The following is a 23,167-nucleotide window of genomic DNA, read 5'->3' as shown; positions in this document are numbered from 1 at the left end:
AAAGAAGTAGCAGGAGTTTACCTAACCCTACAGCATCCACACTTGAAAATTAGCGTGTGACGTTATCTGCACGATTGGTTTTGCCTCTATAATTTTGGTGTCTTCTAAAAGCTAGCACCACTGTTTAAAAGTCATAACTGTGTCCAAAAGGGTCACAAAAAGTTATGCTGAGGAAAAATTGTACATGGTCTTGTATAATATGAAAAGCAGATTTGAAGTTGTATCATCTGTTACAGCAGGGAACCTAAGTCATGCGCAGTGGTAGACGTGGTGTCTGTTACTAGCTAAGCAAAGTTACTGCTTCATATGTTTGATAGTGCACTTCAATGTGCATACAAAACCAACATTTTGCAATTGTATCTAACAGACCTTGTGTACTTCTACAAAAATGTATTCTTCGGATGGACAGCATATTTTGCTTGCTTTGAATGTCCAAATGGAGATCACAGGGAAGGCACATTTGTCTCCTTTGGTGTGCTGTCCTTTTGTTCTAGTCACTTGTGTGTCATGGCACTAAATAAAACAACCTGGCTTGTTTCTTTAGATAAGTGCTCGAAGAAATCTTGAGTACAATTAAAAACTGTATAAATGAACGCTGCTAACCTCCAGACTTCACTCCAACAAATGTGGCAGATAATACAGTCTTGGCTTTATTCAAGTGCTATTATTCTTGACATCACAACTGTAATACGCCACACTTGTTTTTCTCTAGAGTTTTACCACAACTTGGTCCCAAACTTCCTGTCACCTCTGTATTTAACTTTAACATAAAGTGTATGAAAACTAGAAAATGGAGTGACAGCCTTAAAGTTCTAAACTAATCTCAAAATGTAAACAGAGGGAAGTTATTCTTAATGAGCCCCAGATGGAATAGCACATTATAAGCCACTGGCCTTTCTGAATACAAAGTGTGGCTCTGGACAAGGTGTCTGTAGCTCAGTTTTGATCTATTTTTGTGATAAAAGGTCACAGAAAACATGAATAGAGGAGGTGTCAAAATATCCTTTGGTGCACAGGAGACTGTAGCACATGCTGCAAAGCTCTAAGATAACTTTGTAGGCTATGAAGTGCTAACTAATGCGTTTTTCCATTAGTCTCTGCCAGAGTACACAAATGTCATTCCCTCCAGAAAGGCAGGCAGTTACAGTAACATCTGAAAGCTAAAAGGCTAAGTAGGAATTTGGGGTTTTGGAACATGAATTAAAATACGGTCAGTCTGTCAAATAACCTATCAAGGTGCTCTGGGGAAAAATCTGGATAAAACACAGGCACTAATGTTTTTGTCTTGATATAGTTAAGGCTGAACAGAGATCAGTATTTGATCTAAAAGGCAAAGAAAAAGTGGTGGAGCCAATGATTAATTGCACTCTATAAGCTATTTGGAAAGTGACCCCGTACCCCGTGTCTAATGACTTTTTTTGCTAGTCTGTTATTAAATGTCATTTAGAATTTACCACCTCACATCCATTTGACTTCCCCATCATCTTTGTTTAACTGAACTTCTCTGTGCCAATACATTTGGATGAATGCAATCTTTTAGAGTTTCCTCTAACCTGTTATTGCCCAAACAATGAAGTAAATGTTACAGGCTTTGGGTCTTATAATCCAGGCAAAATTATGTAAAGACATGATTTGGATGGGAGCCAAAAAAATGAAGTGACAGATCTGCAGAAAGAGAGACTTAAGAGTATCTTGGATAATCCTGAAGAGAAGCTAAGAGAAGCTATTAATAGCTATTTAAATATGGAGTTAGCTTGTGGTTAGTCTGCTTGCATACCTCTGATGACTATCCTAAAGGAAGTTAAACTAGGGAATATTTTCTATTAACAACACTTTCTCCTTGAAATAAGTCATTTGAATAGGAAGTTGTTCATTGCAAAAGAAGAATACAATTGACGTTGAATACAAAACTCTTCTTTAGGGAAAGACCAAAGGATGGATAATTCTTGATAAATTGCTTTAGTTCCTAATTTTTTCACCTTTACATTTAAATTGGAGAAGAGCTGTAATTTCATATGTAGCGGTTTCCAGCAGTGTAGGAGCTGTTCCCCGCAAGCAGCACTCTTTGAGCAGCGTTTGTGGGCGAGTAAGAGTTTAACACCTGGCAGAAGAGCATTTGCTCCCGAGGCAGGAGAACTTCCTTTAACATAGGGTGTCTTGAGTGTTCACTTCCATGCAACCAACCCCTCTGTATGTGTTATTTTTGTAAGTCAAAGATTTAGCTCAAGACTTTAAGGAAATGCTGTTGGACAGCTGTGGGCATATGTATTTTTTTTTTTTTTAAAAAAAAAGTACTTTGATTTTTTTACTCTGCATCTCTGCTTTGTTGCTAAATGGTGTTGAGTTTCTAACATTTTTTTCCTCTTTAATCTTAGGTGTTGTAATATACGCCATTTGATGTGCTTTTGTGCAGCTCTAGTGTAATATTAATGCTGAAATGTTTTTCTTTTTTTAATGAGTGTTCTAAAATGTGCAGTATGAAATGTGTTACTTTAAAAAATAGCAATGAAACAAACTCTTTCCAAAGTCCTGTAAGAAACAGGTTAGTATGGAATCAAAAGTTACTTCCTTTTTGATTCATTCCTTCCATTCGTCAATATTAGGCTCCTCTGAGGAATTAAAGCAATTTAGCTTATTCTGTCCAGCAGTTACCCTGATGTTGCTCTCTGGCTTCCAAAAAGCATACCAAGTTATAGCCAAATATTCCTTGATGCCTCTGATCAAAAGGAAGGGCTAAGCTTTCCCAAACCTAAAGTTTTTTTTCATGTGTGGATAGACTTCCTCCCTTTTCTTGTTTGTCATCACTTTTTGTTATAAATGCATGTATTCTTGGAATATAAACCATTTGGTGTTAGATTTCCCATGTTCACTAGTTAGACTGCTCTGCATGGGCTAAATCCCCACTGGGTTTGCTCACAAGGATCTGCTGCCTCAAAGCGCCTGTCAGCTGGAAGAGGATGGGGAAGAGTACCTGGCCGTGTGTGGTGGATGTATGGATGTATGTCCAGTATGACAGAGAGGGCTGAATAGAGGGAAAAAGAGATGGATGAGGAAGTTGGGACGGATTGATTCTGCCACAGAATCAGCCTCCTGTATCAGGTTCAGCAGTAACAGGCAGGTCTTAATGTTGTGTTTATGCCTGTACAACCTAATGTCAGTTCTGTCCAAGTAGCCAAAATAAAAAAAAAAACCGACTTCTGTCAGCCTGAAGTTCTGCAGTAGTTAACTGTTGGTTGGTCATCCCATGGCTACAACATGATCTCTCACCAAGTGTTACTATTTACAGCATTGCACAGAGGGTCACTCTTTCATTAAAAGTCCTCAAAAAATTGCCGATTAGTAACTTCATCTCTACTGCCGCTCCTCACCGTTACTGATAGTGGAGTTGCAAAAATTGTAGCCAGAATTGCTGGTAGTAGTGGTAGGTGGCTTGCATCTCCTTGCCAAATACATATGTTGAGGACAGTGTAGTTGGAGTACTGTTTCATGCACAGTGATCTGCTAGGAGTAAGAAACAGTGAGCAACGAGAAGATGACAGCAGAAGAATCATGGAATATTTAGTCTGGTCCCTGAACGAGGAATTGCTGTAATTAAAGTTAAGTTCTGTTTGATATCCCATTGTGCAAAAACAGTCCTCTCATCTGTACAGCCAACCGTCAGCACAGCAAGTGGTGTCTGCCCAAAATACTGAGTAAACACAAATCCTTCAGCTGTTTAGTAGTAACATGTTAAAGTAAACGATGATCTTGCATACAGCTAGTGCGTGCTGGTTAGAACAGAGCAGGTGGAGGCTGTTTTTCACTAGGAGTTGTAACCAGTAGCTGATGAGCACAACCTTGAGTTAGAGCAGTGAGTTTCTTCCTTAGTGTAGCAGAACACATAGGGTTGGGGTTTGCCTATAATGTGGAAAATTCTGCATATAGTCCAGTAACATGTCAACTGTGGAATTTAATCGTATTTATTAATGCTGAAAACTATTTATGTCATAGCCTATTGCTGAAATGCTGGATTGTTAATTGATACTTTTAGCTATGGTTATTAATTTTCCAGAAATACATCAAAATATCCCTTTAGTGGTTAAACAGCTTTTTCTTTGAACATTGTGGTGTTTGACAAAGATTCCTGGTGTTTAAAATGCCATCTGGATCCCATAATACATCTCAGTTGAGAAGAAACTCCTGTGCTGCAACAAGCTTACATGTTGAGAGCCATAGGAAGTCCCATCCCTGCAGGATCTGGAACAGTCGGCATCTTCCCTCCCCTGAAAAATGCCTGGCAGCGCTGCTCTGTGTGAGGTGAGAAGACACTGCTGCACAGGGCAGGCACCTGCTCGTCCTGGGGGGCCACCTGGTTGCAAAGTGCTCCTCCAAGTTACAGTAAAACACGAGAGCGCTCGGAACCCAGCAGCATTTGGAAAGATATTTTTACTTTTGCAGTAACTCTCTTTTTTTATTATACGTATTAACTGGTATCTTGAATAATGTAAATGCTTATCCAAAATAAAATGAATTGCAGATACATATGTGATGTAATCATGTATCTGAATCAAAATATGACTATTGCAGTAAGCCAGCGTGCTACAAAACGTGTGCCCTGCCCGGCAGAGTCTAGTGTGTGACTGGAGACGAGAAAAGGTTTAAACTTTGCTGCTGACACTCAGTATCTCCATCAAAGTCCAGAGTCAGAAGAAAACAGAAAGGGCTGCAAGACAAATGGAAAGAACTTGAGTCTGTGTTTTTCTTATGTTCTTGTTGACTGTGGTTGCTGTCTGCTCATCCACCTTCCCCCAGATTTCTTTTGTGGCTTTCAAAGTAGGTTTATATAAAGCATGAATTTTATGAGGTTTTCTAAAAGTTTTCTTCTGCCTGGCAGCTCTTAAACTAGAAGACAGGCAAGTTCCTACGCAGACAAACAAGAGCTACAGATAACTGCCTGCGCAGGCGGTCAGACCAGGGTCCGTTTTCATCAGTCTGGGAGTGCAGGTCAATTCGGTGTCTTAAATCAGTCTAATCATATAGTGAAGTCCGGAGCTGCAGAGTACAGACCTTGATTTAGTTCTGATTTCTCCTAACACCATAATCTAGTTCACTAGATTCACGTAATTCACTAGATTCACATTAATCTGGTGAAAAATCAAAATTCAGATTCTGAATATCATATGTTCAAATGACTGTGTTGGATTTGTTTTCCAGGGTTCCAAGCTTGCTTTGCCTCATTTCTTTTCCTCCCCTCGCACCCCCTCAGCAGCTCAGGCCAGTGGGTGTGAGGACAGGCACTGAACTGTGCGGCTCTTGTAACTAGAAGGCCAGAAGAAACCACAGAGAGATTTTGTGTTCAGCACTTTAATTAGAGAATTTCCTTTTCTTAATTGTGGAAGAAATTCACAAGCTGTAGTAATCAGGAAAATAGTTGTGGGTTTTTTTTTCCCTTTTAAACTTTGGCTCTTACTATATTTCTGTGTTAAAATAGATTGCCTAAAGTTGAGGTTTACGCCCATTATTTATATATTTGATATTGCCTAAGAAAGAAATGTATTTCAGTATCTTTCCCTTCTTTTGCTTTCCTCCTCAACTTTATCATCTTATCTTTCATCTATGCTGCTTTTAAATTTTTTATTTGGCCCACCTGGTTTTATGTATCAAAGATTTTTAGCCTGATAAAAAAACATGTGACCGTTTAAGCACTGGGTTGGAGGAAAGAAAAATCTGTATTTAAACATAGAAAAATTAAATGTTCTAGCCATATTTCAAGAAGTTGCATCATTGCAAAATGTAAATAGATGCTAATTCTTTAGCTTTGGTATAGTGCTGTATCTTTAAAGGTGAGTTTATGCTTTCATATGCTATGACATGTAATCGAATGGTATGTGCCATGAGATTGCCCTTCTGACACCGTATCTCTGGCATGAAGATTTTCTGCTTTTTTAGGTGGGTAGTATCACATATGATCATGGAATCGCTGATATTTCTTAGAGCCTGATAGAACCACAATTCTAGGAGTTTATTTTTCTGCCGTGTTTCAACAGTATTGCTTGCAATCCCATTAGTAAGAATGTACTGTGGAAGTAAGTTGCCAGAAAAAAGTTTTGTTTTCAGATGTTGCTGAGGTTGCTTTTATTAAGGGTGGTTTTTTTAAAGATCTTTTATTATGGGGCCTGATTCACCTTTTCTGAGTAGAGAGCAGTATACGTATTCGTATGGCAACCAAAGAAGAGTGACAATTCTAGTAAAACGAAAAAACACTCTTCTGAACGTACTGCTCCGTTTCTGAAAGCTGTTTGGTTACTTCAGGCCTCTTGAACTGTTCAGCAGCTGGGTTCCCCTCTTTTGGGACTAACCTGTACCAAGCTTTACATTCCTGTCAAAATGAGATCGTGTTTATTTTTCCACCTCTGTCCTTGTGGTCAGCTGTACTTCAGTTTTAAATAGCACTGCTTGCTTTTTCAGTAGCTGTATCTTTTCTGTTAGATAGGTTTATTCAATGACCCATTAGATTATTTCTGTATGTCTTCTTGAAGTTATATGAATAAAATGATTATAAACCTTCATTTGGCCAAAAATAAAATGTGTCTTCAGATGTAACTGTGAATACTGTCACTTCCTGGTTTGAAATAACTGCTTCTCTTCCAGGGTGTTCCAGAAGATTTGTTGTTTTTTTATAAGCACATCCAAAAGGGCGGTGAAGTCTTTCGAGTAAACCATTGCCTCCTGCTGTACCGTTACCATCCACAGGCTGCAACTCATTCCATCCTAGAGTAAGTTGCATTTTTTGGTAGAAAATATTAATTAGCTTTATCTTGGATAACTGGCAGCAAAGATGCTTAATGTCTTCAATACATCACACAGTGAGATAATTACCTGGTTGTATTTCATTATTTGTTTTAAAGAAAAGCTATAAAGCAACCCTAACAGAATATGTTTATCATATTTATGTTAACAGAAAAGTATCCTCTTTTGATGGTGGAAGGTTAGTTTTCTGTTTGTTCTTTCTATCATTTGCTTTGATAATGCTGGGATTGAAATTGTGACTTGAAACCGTTGGTTCGGGTGCTGTTGGCCAGCCGCGGTCAGCGTACCTGTGCTAGCCACGTAGCAAGGCGGGGATGGGGTGAGGGCACTTCCACATTGGAAAATATTCTAAGAAATCGTTCCATCTTTGCAGCTGTTTTTGAAACAATTTCACAATAGGTATTGTAAAAGCAATGAAGTATTTTGGGGGCTGTGTTCCAGCAGTACTGTTTTCTCAAATTCCAGTTACCATTCCTTCAGCTGGGAATCATGTGAGACTCTGTAATCTGCCTGAATAACCTCTCTGGTTATCTAAAGCATCTGAGTTTCTTACCCTCAAAGCAGATTAAGAATACTTCGTATGATTATGTATGTCATCTGCTGAACATGGCAAAAGCAAGCGGTGAAGCAATAACTTCTTCAATACTTTGAACACAATTGCAAGAATGTGTTTGAAATATATCCTGGTGGTGACATTTTATTGGGGTTTTCAGTTAGGATTTTTAATATGTGAGGTTTTGGTTGTCATGTTTTTTGCCATGTGAACCATAATGTAAAAAAATATTTTTAAATTTAAAGCTTAATTTTAAAATGAATTGTCTCAATTTTTAGAAAGTAAACAGAAACTTGTAACACCAACACCAACTTGCTCTTTAAAAAAATAAGAAACCTAAACCTTTCATCTGATAATGTGCTGCATTTCCATATATTATTTACCTATTTTAAAAGGTCTAAATCAGATAATTAGATTTGAAAAATACCTGAGGATGTTTAGTAATTATCTCAGGTGCTTCTTTGTAAGCTGCTGCTTACTGCTTTTACGGTGCTGGTCTACCCTTAAAGAAAACGTTAAATTGCTGATTGCTGTATGTGTTCATTTTGCCCATCAAAGGTGTTTTTCATGATTAGAAGTCCTGCAAGCCGAGCCAAAGTAGTTTCTCTCTTTTATGCATTAACATTAATGAAAAATTATACGAGTTTTACTGTCCTTTAGGAGTCCCGCAGTGGCAAATAAGTAAAATGTTTTCTTACTGATTGATGATATAAATACACTTTTCAGTCAGTTCTATTTGTATGGCTTTGTAGAACTGACTCTTAAAACAAAACATTTTTGTGTGCATTTTAGTTGTCTATCACCAAATTACTGTATTGTTGTAAATACTACAGTATGCTAGCATAAATATGCTCATGGTTAATGTCGTTACAGATCTTCATAAATACATGTATATATGTGTATGTATATAAAATCATTTAACTCTGAAACAGTCATTCCAAGAAAACAGAAGATATTGTTTGCATTGTGCAAACAAATATGAAGTAAATTCGTTTTATTGGTGTTTAAATGTAAGAGGTTTTTTTCTCTTTCAGTGTGTGATCATTTTGGCAGTTAGTTACAAACTTTTCAGCCACGCATCGTGGGATGCTAGCACTCTTGGAAGCCTGTTGCTTGTATCTGTGGGAAAACATCTTATTCTTGGAAATGAGTTTGTTTTGAATTTACTGCAAGCTGTTGCTTATTCAGATCTACAAGGTTGTGTGGCACAAGCACCCCGTATTACAACATACTGTGAGAATGTGGAAATACTGTAAGCTGTTTCAGATGTGCAGTCTAGATGTCCAAATTGGCACCTTTCTTGTCTCAATTTAAGGAGTCAGGCTAGCCGTTCTTCCTGTTGGCTTTTTGCTGGTACTGCTGTTAATAATATTTTGTGCAAACTTCCAGATACGAGGTTGTGTAACATCTCTTCATATTGGCTCGTTCCCCTGTTTGTTGCCTAAGTTGCGAAGGGTTGACCAGCATTCGTTTCTGAAAACTGAGTGCACTGAACAAAAAGAGATTAATGGACGCATCACAAAGATTTAAGTTGATAATTTGAGTCCTTCCTAATTTGCCTTTTGGTCACCCCACCTTATTTAATGAGTGATCTACCTTTTCTAGAAGTCTCTTTTTTTCTTATGGCATGTTTTGTTTGAGCAGTTTTCTGTGGTATTTTGCCTTTTGCCATTGGCCTATGTTGTCTGTGATTTTTCAGTTAGCCTAAACCTGCATTTGGAAGTAGTAACTCACAACCAGGTTAATAAATTTTCTGAGATCAAAATGATACTTGTAGGAAACTTGTTGGGTTTTTGTTTGGTTTGGGCTTGGGTTTTTCAACAGTTTATGCCTAGTTTCAGTCTTAAAAGAATAGAGCGGGTTAATAGGACTTGTTTATACAAAGGTGTATGATTCAATCTTTTCAGCAAAGACAACAGTTGCTTTAGTCTGTTATGGGCTGATTTCAGTCTATATGAGTGTCTTTCACTACTGTTCAGGGAAAAAATGCCTGATTTTGCATTTTCAGACTTCCTAATATGTATATATATAAAACTACTTGGCAAGCGACATTTAGTTCTTTTTATTTAGTATGTATAATTGTAAACATGAATGATTTTTAGGTCATTTCCTATGATTACTATCCTTCTGGAACAAATATCCAGAGGTGAAAGTATCTGTGAAACAGGAAACAAATCCTTATTTGCATTCTCCCTTACCCTGGAGGCGTTAGTCTGCGTTACTAAATGTTTTGGGTGGGTGACAGACTCAGAATGCAGTACAGTGTCTGTATTTAGATTTCATTAGGTGCATACAGAAATATAAAAGTTCTCATTGTAATTTCATCTAAAGTCTTAAGATGAATACCTGCTAAACGTGAGTGAGCAACACAAGTTTTCAGAAACTTCTCTTTAGCCAGGAATTTACAACACCAAATGCCATCTACTGCGTATCTTAGATCTAAATTATTTTATCTTGCATTACAGCTTGTGTCCTAGGGCTGCGTGTACTCTGTGCTACATAGCTACATTACACTGACTTGATGCACTATCAGAGCTGGCTTGATAGTGAGAAGTACTGTAGTAAGAAAGTTTGGTGTATAATAAAAACATTGTAAAATTCATAGATTTTTATCTTGCCAAAGGAGAGAAAAAGGAACTGTATATAAAACAACATACCTTATTGCGAGATGAAAGTCAGCTTGGAGCAAGGCAAGCAATGAAACATTGTACTTGTCTTTAGGTAGCGTTCCTCGTGAAGACAGGCAGTTGGGGCAGGTAGCTAACCTTTGTAGCAGTTTACAAGCTTTTGGTCAACAGAAATTTAATATATGCCAAAAATAAGGTTTCTACCTTCTGCCTGAGATTCAGGCGATTCCCTTTTATGCAGAAAATGTGAAGTGCGTGTACAAGGCTTATGGTAATTTCATATGCCGTGTATTCAGAATGAGTATAATATTGTAAGAGCTTGGTCTGCAGAAATAACCAAAATTACGTAATCGATTGAAACCATCTGGTTTCAGGCACTAGAAGCTTCCAGTGTCATCTAAGCGAAGAACAGGCACTTGGTCTGAAACACACATTTGGTTGTTTTAGAGGTACTCGGAGGCAAGGGTCTCGTGTCACTGATGAGTGCAGGAATGCCTCCTTCATTTCCTGCAAAAACACATGCAAAAACAGGCAGGAGAGAGGAACAGCATAATATGTTCCTGTACAACTGAAATAAAGATGAGGTCAACTGCATTTTTATCTTCTATGCTTGCTTTTGGCACTTCAATTAAACATGGAAACTAATGACCTCATTAGATTCTTGAAAAGTAAATGGCATTAACATTGATAGTGTCTGTCTGTCTTAATAAGCCTTTCATGAAAAATAGGCCACAATGCAAACCATGCCTCAGTTAATGACCCATGACCTGAAGATGAACTCAGACATTAATAGAACCTATTAACAGTGTAAATGTAATAACTCAGTTGGACGATATAGTCCAGCAATTAATAAGTTCACATGAAGTTCAACAGAACGACGACCCAAAAAAAAAGAAAAAAATCAGTTTAATCACCAGTATGGTCAAGGTTCAAATGGGATTAATTTCTGAATTTCCTGTGGATTGTAAGGACCTTGAATCCTGACTGCAAAACTAGCTATAAAGAATCTGTTCTTTCAGCTCTGGCTGTGATTAAAAGGTTCTGTTCTTCAATCTCTGGTTTATCTATCAGATGAGATTCACCTATAACACAGAGCTCTCTTATCCTGCTGTGAGTAACAAAACCCGCTGGCAGAGGCCGTTCACTCGAACAGCTCCTCTTTCTGCCTGGGGTCACCTGAGCAGCGCTCGGGACCGATGGATATAGAAAAGGTCAGATTTATAGATTTATAGTATTACTGTGGATGGTAATCAATGCCTGAAATTCCAGTGCTGTTTAGGATATCGGGCTTGTGTTTGTGCATTTCTCAAGTACTTGTACATCTGTCTTTGCTCTGTTGATTCACTTATGTAGCCTCACTGGGGGCAGGAGGGGAAAGGCAGTCAAGCAATATGGCGAGGTTTAACTGAGCTCAGGCATTAAATCATGTAGCTTTTATTGTCACATTATCTGTCATTTCAAAATAGGAGTAGAGCAGATGTTTCTTGACTCCTGTATTCGGTCAGTGGATCACCACGCATGTTAACAGAGCTCCATTGTTACATTACTTGGGTGGATGGTATGGTAATAACTGCTCGGGACTGAGGAACACACTTCGTAGTCATTCTCACCCACTGCATGAATACCCTCGTTTCTCTCCTGCAGAATTTTGGCTCCTCGTCTTCCTTCCTGACTACATAACTGATGAGTACTGAGGGGCCACGGCAAGTGAGGTCTTAAGGAAAATTATGTAAGCCTCAAGAATGATTTTCCAAGTAGAATAATGTATACGTCTGACATCCATTTTGTGAAATAAAGAAGTGACCAAAAAATGAATGAAATGGGAAAAAGTAATGTGCTTCAAGACTTTGGGTCAAGGACGACGACTGTTAGGATGTGGGAACAAACTTCTGCAGCCAGAAGAATTTGTATCCCACCTTCTGACTGAGGAAGATCTTGTTAACTGAATACAGGCTAGGAAATGGTACTAAAGCTACTGGGAAACTGCTCACTTTAATAATGGGCAGAAAAAGCAGCCTTGACTTGGGATGATGCAGAGCAATAATACCTCCTAGTTTTTGCTGGTGGCTATGAATATGTAATAATGCAAAATCTGAAAATAGCTGTGAGAATCGTCTCTGAGTAGTGGTTTGTACAATTTCTAGATCGTTGCAGGCATTTTCTTTAATCATCCTTTGCACGTTGCTACAGTTCCCGTCTGTTGCACCTGCACTGGCTCTTAAAGGGTGGGAAAATGGCATTCCCTTATCCCTCAAGGCAGGAATCCCAGTTATCTGTTCTGGAAACATCAAAACATGTGGCAAATTAGGTGAACCGGAAACCTGAAGGGGGTAACTGAAACTCTCTCTTCTGCCACCCCCTAAGCTACCTTTTGCTGGAACATGTGAGATAGGTTGTTTGTGCAGAGCAAGTTTTCACAAAGATTAACTCTGCGATTGTCACTCTAAGGCTCAGCCACAAATTCTCCCCTCAATTCTGTATTCATCTGATGATCTTGGCTTGCACTGTTAAAAGTATTTCAAGGTTAACTCAAGACTGCAAAGTGTTCAATATAAGTTAAAATTTTCATTTAAAAGGGCACACACAATATGGGGATGTGATTTGTTAAATTCTTTTCTGTCAGCATTTTCATAAGAATGTCTCATAGTGATACAAGCCAAAAATCCCAAGTGCTGGGTACATTGGCTTCATTTTCACAACCCAGAATAGATATTTAAGCAAGCCACTTATTGGTGTTAAAATGAAGCTGTCTGAAAACACTGTTGTATTTGAACAGTGATCTAACTAATTCGGAGCTTAATAACTTTCATATCCTTTTATTTCTGGGTGTGATTCCCTTTCCCTCCTTGCATTTCTCAATATAACATTCATAGATAAGATTGGGTCAGTAAATCTGCCTCAGTCTGAAATCTTTGTGGGTGATCACCAACAACGAGATTCGGTCTGCTTGAATTTTACCCATATAGAGACTTCTGTGGAATATAGGCACCCATCACCCAGACAGCAAGTGCATCCTGTCTGCAAGCAACCAATACTGAACGTTCTGGGACATTTCCATGACAATCAGAAACTTTTTCTGTGTGCCTGGGTGTAGATTCCAGTGCATGCCCTACAACTAGAAGTTAGTTGACAATTCTTTTTATGCCTTGTAAGGTTGCCTGGTTTTTTCCTGAGCTTTCTTAGCTTTGCAAACTCAAATAGAAAAGGAACTTGCCTGTGTCACTCAAGTACCAGAACAGATTCTGAAATACCTCTGGAATGTAATTCCGTGTTATCCTTCTGAAGTCACATTTCAAAGTGCAGTCAGTTTTAAAACCTTTCCATTTACGTGTAAAGCAATAATCTTCCTTTTTAGAAGGTAGCAGAAGCTCTGAAATTTCCAGTAAAGTGATCCTGGAAAAATACTTGACCTTCATATTTCTTTTCCTTTAACTTTCCTTCTGGGAATATAGTATGCTCTAATGAACATGGCAAAAGCAAGGTCAAAGGATGCCAGCAGCAGCTAAAGCTTTGCAGCAGGAATGCAGCTTGTGGTTGCATTAGAAGAGGTCTGCAATCAAATCCAAGACTATTTTTTGCTCCATTGCTTGGAGTGTTGGTGCACAGCCATAGTCCTCAAAACGGTGTGGAAATTTTATATGGAGTAGCTGTTCTTCTTGGGTACGTTTATTTGAGTGTGAAGTTCTTTCTAAGTTACCACACCACAATCAGTGATGAAGTGCTAAGCAGGATTTGGCTGTGCTCAAAAATCATCCAGTGAAGTGAAGTGGGCTCTCTGGAGCTAACTAATAATCCCAGCAAGAATCCATGTGTTTTAGGACTATGAGGGTTGCGTGTTTTTCAAACCATAACTCAGGGCTGTGAAGGAACAAAGCAAATAAAACCACAAAATTCCTATCATTAAAATATTAGAAAAGTTTGCTAACAAACATCTGGGAACAAGTAAGTTTAATAGGTAAACTCAGTAACCTCAAATGTTCTATTTGTACCTCAGAGGTATAATTCAGAAGAAAAATTTGGAATGTTAGATTTGTACTGTTACAGGGCTTTGTGAAATTTAAGAATCTATGACAAAAAGGAAAAATCTGAAAATGTTTTATAGAAATCAGATGTTACTGTAATGCCAGATCATCAGACATCTATAGCGATCATACTCATGTATTTTACAGTGTTGTAATAGAACTGGAGTTGGTAATGCATCCAGGATTACGGATAATCCAAAACTGCAACTAGGAGACAGAGCAGAGCGATTCACTGATGAGGATGACTGACACAGCGTAGCTGTAGCAGCTCCTGTTCCTGACTGGCTACCCACCTGGGCCGTTTAGATCCATAACATCACGGAAACGTGAATGGATTTTGATTTTTCTGTAACATCACGAGCTTCACTGGCAGTAAGAAGTAGCTTACTGTAGCTGCCCTACGCTAACCTGTGCTGACTTGTGAATCAGAAGCCTTATTTGAAGCAGGAGAAACACTCTTTGAGTATTCTGCTGTTTAAATATCAACCTGATATGTTTGATATGTTTGGTGTTTAAATATCAACTTGATATAGCCAGACAATGTGCTTCCCAAGACAACCATAGGACCTCACAGGAAGATTATTAGGTGGTGGGTTTTTTTCTGTTATCGCTTTAACTAATTTCAGCATCTTTCTTGGATCACAACATGTATTACAAATTGTAGAACAAGTTGTAACAATTGTTACAAAGTGTATCGTGTTTTGCCATGATAAAGCAAATGGAAAAACCTATTTCAAGAAATGCTTTCAGAAAGGAAAGACAATTAGGTGTTTATCAGAATTTGCTATGAAAGAAATTCTCAGCTCAAGGTGCCCTGTGCAGGAGATGTAGCTCAGGAAGATTCATCTGTCAAGCCAGAAATTGAGGAGATTAATTTATTGTATCTAGAAAACTATTAAGTATAAGACAGGTTCCTAATTAATGAATATTAAATGAACCCTGGACATAAAACAGATGTTCTTAACAGCAGGCAGTTCTTTTTAAACCATTGTAAGTGATGTAGTCTTAAATATTACATTATAGGGTGGGGAATTGCTGTTTTAAAAGCATACCTGATTGAAAGTGATAAGAAACGCCACAGTTTTTCATCTTCTTGTGATCTTCTATCTGGTATCTTGAAAATAGTAGTGGTTTAAATAGCTTCAAGTCTATCCTGATAATAAAGTCTAAGAACTGCCACAGAATTTCTTTTTATTCCCAGCAACAGTTTACACATTTCCCTTGGAAATTTCTAATATAATATTTTCATGTGATTTTTTTTTTTTTCCTTGTGAATCATTTTGGTCAGGTTTATGTGTGTGCGAGTATGTAAATACACAAATAGGTATAGAATAATGGTAAAGGTTTTAAAGGTCAAAATCACAGAATAAAATCATAGAATCATTCAGGTTGAAAAGGCCTTTAAGATCATCAAGTCCAACCGTTAACCCAGCACTGCCAAGTCCACCGCTAAACCATGTCCCTAAGCAGCACGTCTGTGCGTTTTGTGAACACTTCCAAGGATGGTGATTCCACCCTTCTTCTAACTCTCCAGGGGAACCATCTGGAATCACCGAGTCAGGTTTCTTGAAGACAGAGTCCTGAGCTGCTGGACGTCGTTCACCATTTGGAATGCTGGCAAGCAAGGCAAGAAGCTCTACAGAAGCTTGTCACCAGCTAATCGGAAAAAAGTGAGTAGTCAGAGCGGGTAACATCTGTACAAAACCACTTTCTTCTCTTCCTTGTGCCTCCTTGCTTCTAACGTAACGTAGCAAAATTCTGCCAAGATATTTTGTCCCCAGAGTACCAGTTGGTGATTACTATTAATTGGGAAAATTCTCAATATTCTGCATAATGTATTTCTTCTTTTAAAATGCTATATTACTGTATTTAGAGTGTACAGTGTGTATGTAGTGTAACATGTACACACATGTTCCTGCTTGCTGGTGACTAAGCATAGTAATAGGTTAGACACACTGTGTAAGTGTTTATGGCCTGTGACTGTGTAACTAACAATGTAGTAGCCAGGTGCTCGAGGTGGGTAGAGTAACTCTTTATTTGGATGGTATAATACTAAACTATCTTGTCCAGGATTTTTCATACTTGTATAATATTTGCCCAGTTCCAAAATGGAAACGGGACAGGTCCCTATCGGATGCTGAGCAACCTGGTTTATGTTACAAGGAGTAGTTGTACTGTAACTGCCTTTTCAAAAGCTTGATTGTTTAAAAATAGGGGTGGAACAGGGGGTGAATAGGTGAGTAGAGACTATTGTACGTGACCGTGTAAATCAATTTACAATCAGTTGAAAACATGGACGTTGCTTGTATTTGGCAATGGCAGATATTTCTCAGGAGAGGTTTGTCTGGGAGTTTACATACCTTACTTTTATAACATTTTCTTTTGTGTAAGAACTTTTTGTCCAATAAAGGCTTTAGGGCTAATGTCAAATGGTTGTTTCTTATAAAGAGCCACAGAACATTCATTTTATTACTTGAATGTGTTTTCTTTTCTTAAAAAATACAGATGGGAAGACAGAATGACAAACATCTATATAAACCTGATTAATGTTGTGGCCCTCAGACCACACACACATTAAAAAACAAAAACAAACAATCAAAACCAAACAAAAAACCCCCAAAAAACAGAAAAGAAAGAAATAAATCCATATACTCATAGTTGAAATTACTGGACAGACGTGGGAGGCACTCATACAATAAATACACAGCACGAACCTGAAGTCCCTGCTTGATACTCCAGTGCCACCCCTCTCTCATTGCCATCTCATGGCAGTGGGTGAACTGTATGAGGAAAGAAGTTGAAATGCCCTGTGTCTCCAATTAGTTACTTAATTTGAAGAGGGCAGAACTGTCCGTTAAAAGTATTGAGTTATCTGGGTCATGCAGTGCAGTGTGCATATGACTTGCGGGGGGAGGTTTATGAAAATGTTCGCTTTTATTAGTATTTCGCAGAGCACTTTGTGAATTCCACTAACTTACTAGCAACCACGGCACTTTTCTGTCTGAAAAATTATGAGAATTATGAAAGAAGTTCCAAGAGAGATAGCAGCTTGTCTGGTAGACTTTTGAGATGCTATGGAAAAAATCGACACTTTTTCTAGCAGTGTCTTACCATCTTAGGTGTTGGGTTCTTTTGTTTTCTTCTCTTTTTATGTTCCAAGCCAAAATGGAGATTGATATTAAGATAGAACATCTCTAGCTTTGGGTTACATTTGCCACCTACTTCTATAGGTGACTCATTCGGCACTTTACATCCTGTTCAGCAAACGTAATGATTATTTGAAGATGTCACTGCCAAGGTGACAAAGGGCAAGAGAAAAATACTATACGTGGGGTTTTGCCACGTTTCTGCCAAAGACCCAGCACTTACTTACCTCTCCTTCAGTAAGGACCGACCTTCGTTCCCGGAATGCAGCACTGACTGCATGCGTCGAATTAACTGGGTCTTGACGTTCTTTGCAGCTGCCCTTTACATAACGTTTGCTTTGGCAGCGTTGTAGGCCATAATACAGTTTTGCTTCTGTCAAGGTTACAATTGCACATATCCCAGTATGCTTTAGTTTGATACTGAGATACGGCATTGAGCATTAACCCATTAATTACTGGATACTCTACCAGGCACACCTAGCAAGCTGACGTGCCAGATGCAGCTGCCCGAGCCAAGTATGACTCACTTTGCAAATGTACTGCAGGAGACTACTGCTAAAATGCAGTCAGTCTGATCCTTAATACCTTATAAAAAAGTAATCAAACTTTATCTACTGTCTGATGTGTTATCTGAAGCATCCTGAGGTTTTGTCACCAACCAACAAAGATAAACAGCTTCAGAAAGCTGCTCCTAAGCGAGAGCAGAGGCCTAGTTTTTAGACAACACTGATTTCGTCAGAAATCAGCTATCTTTAGTGATTAAAGCATTAGTTTTATGTAGTAGTTCAGGCTCATTATGATTGCCATTGTAACTTCCTAGCTTTTCCAAAGGTGAGATCCCAAGTCTATCCATCTCAGTCAGAACTGAAGCTTGATTGTTACCCTGATGTTTCATGGTATCGCGTTGGCAAAAGGCTGCAGAAGTAGTTAAAACGTCTCACTTCTTGAATGCTAATCAAAGGATTATGCTGCTGGGGTTTCAGGAAATAACTTCATAAAATTTATGCCTAAAAAAGAGGGTAATTCATGGAAGTCTTCATTTTATTCTAAATTAGTAACAGTAAGAGGAGGCTAGTTAAACTCCACGTTGTACTTTTCCTGAAAAATCCTTCAGGTATTTTGTGACTAATCTTCAACTCTTGCCAAAGACTCTAAAATCCCATATGAACAAAGGTTGTAAATAGTTGTTGCTTCGTCCTTTCCTAGCCCTAAAACCAATAAAATACTTTTCCTGTCTCACCCTTTAAAGACTACCTTAACAAGATGTAACCTTTCATATATTCTGTTAATTGTGAGAAAACTAGAGATTCAGTATCGTTTTGAATCTACAAGCAGAATCTAGTGTTGTCTTGTAAATGGAGGCCCTGGGATATGAATTCATCAATTATGTAGAACAGACACCTTTAAAATACAATTCCAAAAGCCCCTTAAGACAAAGTATTACATCAGTACAATTACCGTATTCTCCTCTGAAGGTCCAGTTGTGTAAAGCAGTGTGATCTTAAAAGGTCTAATACCCTTTGAAATGCAGGTAAAATTGCCAGGATAAGCTGTATAATTTAATTAAGCTGTATAATTTACCTGTCTAAATTTAATTTCAGTTGGTTTTATACTTTAAGTCAGTTTAGACTCTTGAAAATTTTACCTATGCTGCGTTTCACTGCTGCTGCATCCTTTCATCGAGATTCAGAATTTCCTAAGATGTCATGAGACTGATTTTGGTTGTAATGTGGAGTCACAGCTGAGTTGTTTTCTAAATTATCGGCAGTAAGTACCTGCAGAAAATTTGGGACAGGTACTTCCAGAATAAATAATAACCCACCCCGCCCACAAAAAAACCAAACCAAACCACCCTATTCTATACCGATTGTATTATTTTGTAATTGTGAAAAAAAAAAACCCTAAACTCTACTAAATCTTCAGAAAGCGAATTCATTAGTTTGAGGTGTCAAGCTTAGTGCATGTAAGGAAACATCTTTTCCAAAAAAAGAATATTTCTAGGCTTTTTAAAACCCGATAAACAAACCAGTTTTATTTTTTATACTGACTGGGTTTTTGTGTAAGTTGCATGCCAGTCAGCATTTTAGGAAACAAAATTTTGGCAATTCCAGGAAGCAGCAGTCTGTGTCTCTACTCACTAATAAATTATTACTTTAGTCTGTTTGGAGAACAGTCTGAATTGGAATTATGGCTATGTTAAAAGAGAAACGGACACCTAAGCAGTATTCTCTCTTTTCCTTCAGACCTCTGTATGGTGAATATTAAAATAATGCTTTGTCTCCAAAGAGTTCAGGCAAAAATCCAAGGCTCAGTATTTTTCCTAAACAGCAACACAAGAAAAAAAATATTCAGCTAGTAGGGCTTTTTATGAATTAATTACCAGGATCTCAGTATTCTTAGGGAAATTCTGTTTCCTGGCTGTCCCCTTCTTGATTCACGCTGTTGACAGTTGACAGTGGTTCTGTATTAGCATTTCTGCAAGAATGAAGACGAACAGACCTTTTTTTGTTTAAAACACATCCGTCTTGTCTATAATTTGCAGCTGAAGATGGAAACCAAATGTTTTTGGGATGCTACATATGCCTGGAGGGTTTCTGAGCTGTCTTGTCTGCTCTTTTATTCTCCATCAAACTTCAGCTAAAAGGAGAACTTCAGCATTAACATCTTGTGTCATTTCCGATAGCTGAAAATAGTGCTCAAGTAGCTAACAGAAGAGGAGGGGGAAAGGACAAAATGAGCATCAGCTAATTAGTGGCATGGAAACAGTACTAGTGTACAGAGAGCCCATGAAGTTTCTCTGTGACAACCCTATCCACCGGTGGCAAACTCAAAAGCTTCAAGGAAATGTTTTGCACACCCTTTTTCCTAGCTCATTAACCATTTAAAATCATGTTAGGTTTTTTCACTTTTTTTCTAAGAGCAGCATCACTAAGCCATGTACTTCAACTGTGATCACTCACAAAACCAAGAAATGTTTAAGTTTTGTAGCATTTTAACTACTCTAAAGTAAATGAACGACAATATGAGGGACTGAAGTGGGGGCATGTAAAAACGAAGAAACATAAATAGAGGGAAGAATATTACACCTCCCCTTGACTTTGCAGCGAAAGAGAGAATGGCAACGTGAAAACGAGTTAGAAGAGAGCCTAGGGGACAAGGGAGGGATGAAATTTCAAAGCTTCACTTAAGTCCAGGTGTAAGGCATCCTAAAATGAGATGGGGTGAAATAGAGGCTTCGTTTCAGACTACAGCAAACAGTTCACGCTGAACTACGGCAGGGAAGCCTCCCTGCTGCTCCTGCTCAGGAAGATGTGCTTTTTGCAATGCCCGTGTTGCTGCTCCAGAGGCATGTGCGCTTGAACAGTTACTGGCATAACTGACACAGTTACCTGGTCTAGAGAAACAAGACACTTGCAACTAGTTCCCACGCTGTTGCGTATAAAGGCAGTTGTATGTAATTAGGAAAATTTTGTATATGCGGTACTGAGAAGCTTATTCTGCATTTGGATTCTGGTATTAAAATTCTCTTGAGCAACTTTGTTATATATATGTGCAAATAGGGAAGACACTGCTGTCTTTAATGGAAGAGTGTCTTCAGGCAGTCAGGAAATGCATGCTTGGGATGTAAAGATACCCACAGTGTCTGTCATGGCTGTAACGCTGAAGAGGTGAAGTGAAAGGTAAGGTCCTGCCCCTGGGGAGGGACAGCCCCCTGCACCAGTACAGGCTGGGGCTGACCTGCTGGGGGGCAGCTCTGCGGGGAAGGACCTGGGAGTGCTGGTGGGCAGCACGATGCCCATGGGCCAGCGGTGTGTCCTCGTGGCCAAGGGGCCAGTGTGGTCTCGGGGTGCATTAGGAGGAGCGTGGCCGGCAGGTTGGGGGAGGGGATCCTCCCCCTCTGCTCTGCCCTGCTGAGGCTGCGTCTGCAGTGTGGTGTCCAGTGCTGGGCTCCCCAGTTTGAGAGAGATGGGGAACTACTGGGGAGAGGCCAGCGGAGGCTACAGAGGTGATCTGGGGACTGGAGCATCTCCCTTCGAGGAAGGGCTGGGGGAGCCGGGGCTGTTTAGCCTGGAGGGGAGAAGACTGGGAGGGGACCTTGTCACTGTCCACAAATACCTTAAGGGTGAGGGCCCAGCGGACCGGGACGGGCTCTTTCCAGTGGTGCCCAGTGACAGGACAAGGGGCACAAACTGCAGCACAAGAAGCTCCATCTGAATATGGGGAAGAACTTCTTCACCTTGAGGGTGGCAGAGCCCTGGCACAGGCTGCCCAGAGAGGCTGTGGGGTCTCCTTCGCTGGAGACATTCAAACCCACCTGGACGTGGCTCTGTGCAGCATCTCTAGGAGAGCTGCTGCAGCAGGGGGGTGGGCTGGGTGGGCTCCAGAGGTGCCTTCCAACGCTGACCAGTCTGTGCTTCTGTGAAAAGCAGCACCCTGATAATGGAAAATCGCTCCAATTGTGACCGAGAGTTGCTTGCTAGTGTCGTGGTTGCGCTGATGGCGTACTGGGAGATGTTTATGGCTCTGCATGTCTCTTCTGTTTAACTGTATCTATTTAAACTTGCATTGTAATGCTTTCGGTTATTTTGTTTTGACATGAATGGCCAAAATTGATTTAACTTTTGCAGAGATTTATATTAACATGCTTCTAAGGCTTTATATAAGTTTGAATGAAAGAATTATAAATAGAAGAATCGACAGGGTCACGAGAAGTTTAAAACAAATGAAGGGTTGCACAAGATGTGGAGAGAATGCAGGAGGGAAGATCTCATACAGGATTTTGTAGAGAGTTTGCAGGTTGTCTTCTTTAAAGATGAGTTTTACAAGACCGATTGATGTAATGAGCAGGGAGAGGAGGCAGTGTGCAGGTGACCATTTACCAAAAAGGTGGTCTGTTGTTTCTGTCATGTTCTGCTAAGTTACTCACTCTCCCTTGTAACACTCGCCTCTCTTGTCGTTCCAGCTACAACAGATCTTGAGAATTTGCTGCGATTACGTTTTGTTTCTTTCTGTAGATGACCATTACAAACCTAAAGCAGACCACAGGTGAAAATAAGTAAGGGAATAAAATCCTGTGAGGATCTTTTACCATAAAAGGACGTTATTAGCCTGATGAATCTTTCTGGTTTTCCATTAGGAAATCTGAGTGGAATGGGAAGTGTAAGGAAACATCCTCTGCAGTAGCCAGCAAGGCAGTAAACAAGTCAAGTACGAAACAAGCTATTAATTCCTGTGCAACAGCAGCACAGATCAAACAGCTAGGTAATTACAGCTGCATTCCGAGCCCACTCTTGCAGACCTCTTAGTTTGTACATTTGCAGTAGGATTAATCTGCTGCCCATTAATCTCCTCTTACCACAGGGAGGTCTGATAGTCCCAGCCCGTGCATCCCTTCACACAGCTGCTCTGTTTATGAAAAAGAACCAGCCAGAGAAGTGCTTTTATCTTCCTCAAACATGTCTTTCCCTACCAGAGATTTTTTTTTTGAGTAAATATCTTATCTTTTGAGCTATATAAACTTTCTCATATGAAGAAGAAAACTATTACTCCTTTTCCCCTTACACCATTGTTAATGTATATTGTTGCGATCCACATTTATACAAGTAATTATGTAGCTTGTATATAACAGATACTAGCTGTCTCTTCCAAATTTTACCTGAGAGAAATAGCAGTCACTTTCCTGTGGTTTGGAATTGTGCAGAATTTCATACAGGTGATATTCAAAACAAAAATACGTAATCATTAATATGTTTTAAACTGAAGTGTGATCTGAGGACTCTGTAAGCTTCCATGGTGTCATGTTGTCAGAGGCATTGCAGAAAGAGCCGTTTTGCTAAAAGGACGGGGGCGGACCGGCCTTGGGACTGCTTTATAGCTTTATAATTCATAGCTTCCTCCCTGGGAGACTGTAGTCCATGTATGGATAGATGGTCTTCATAAAAGATACAAGAAAGAAGCCCATTAATGCAGGAAAATAAATAGGTAACTCTGGGTTTATCTTGATAGTATAAAGTAAATAGCTCATATAAG

At 39.2% G+C, this 23,167-nt stretch overlaps 1 protein-coding gene across 1 annotated transcript in view; it reads left to right on the top strand.

The window, feature by feature from the left end:
- Positions 1–23,167, top strand: part of B3GNTL1 (UDP-GlcNAc:betaGal beta-1,3-N-acetylglucosaminyltransferase like 1) — a 132,735-nt gene that overhangs the window by 93,668 nt on the left and 15,900 nt on the right. Inside the window, exons 8-9 of the mRNA XM_055722655.1 lie at positions 6,631–6,755; positions 15,526–15,661. Of these exons, the coding sequence (XP_055578630.1) occupies positions 6,631–6,755; positions 15,526–15,661 (261 nt within the window). The remainder of the gene's footprint in view (positions 1–6,630; positions 6,756–15,525; positions 15,662–23,167) is intronic.

This window comes from Falco cherrug, chromosome 1 (genome assembly GCF_023634085.1).
Source record: "Falco cherrug isolate bFalChe1 chromosome 1, bFalChe1.pri, whole genome shotgun sequence".
Classification (NCBI taxonomy): Eukaryota; Metazoa; Chordata; class Aves; order Falconiformes; family Falconidae; genus Falco; species Falco cherrug.
Note: the sequence above shows the minus strand (reverse complement) of the source record. Positions and strands in the feature narration are given on the sequence as shown.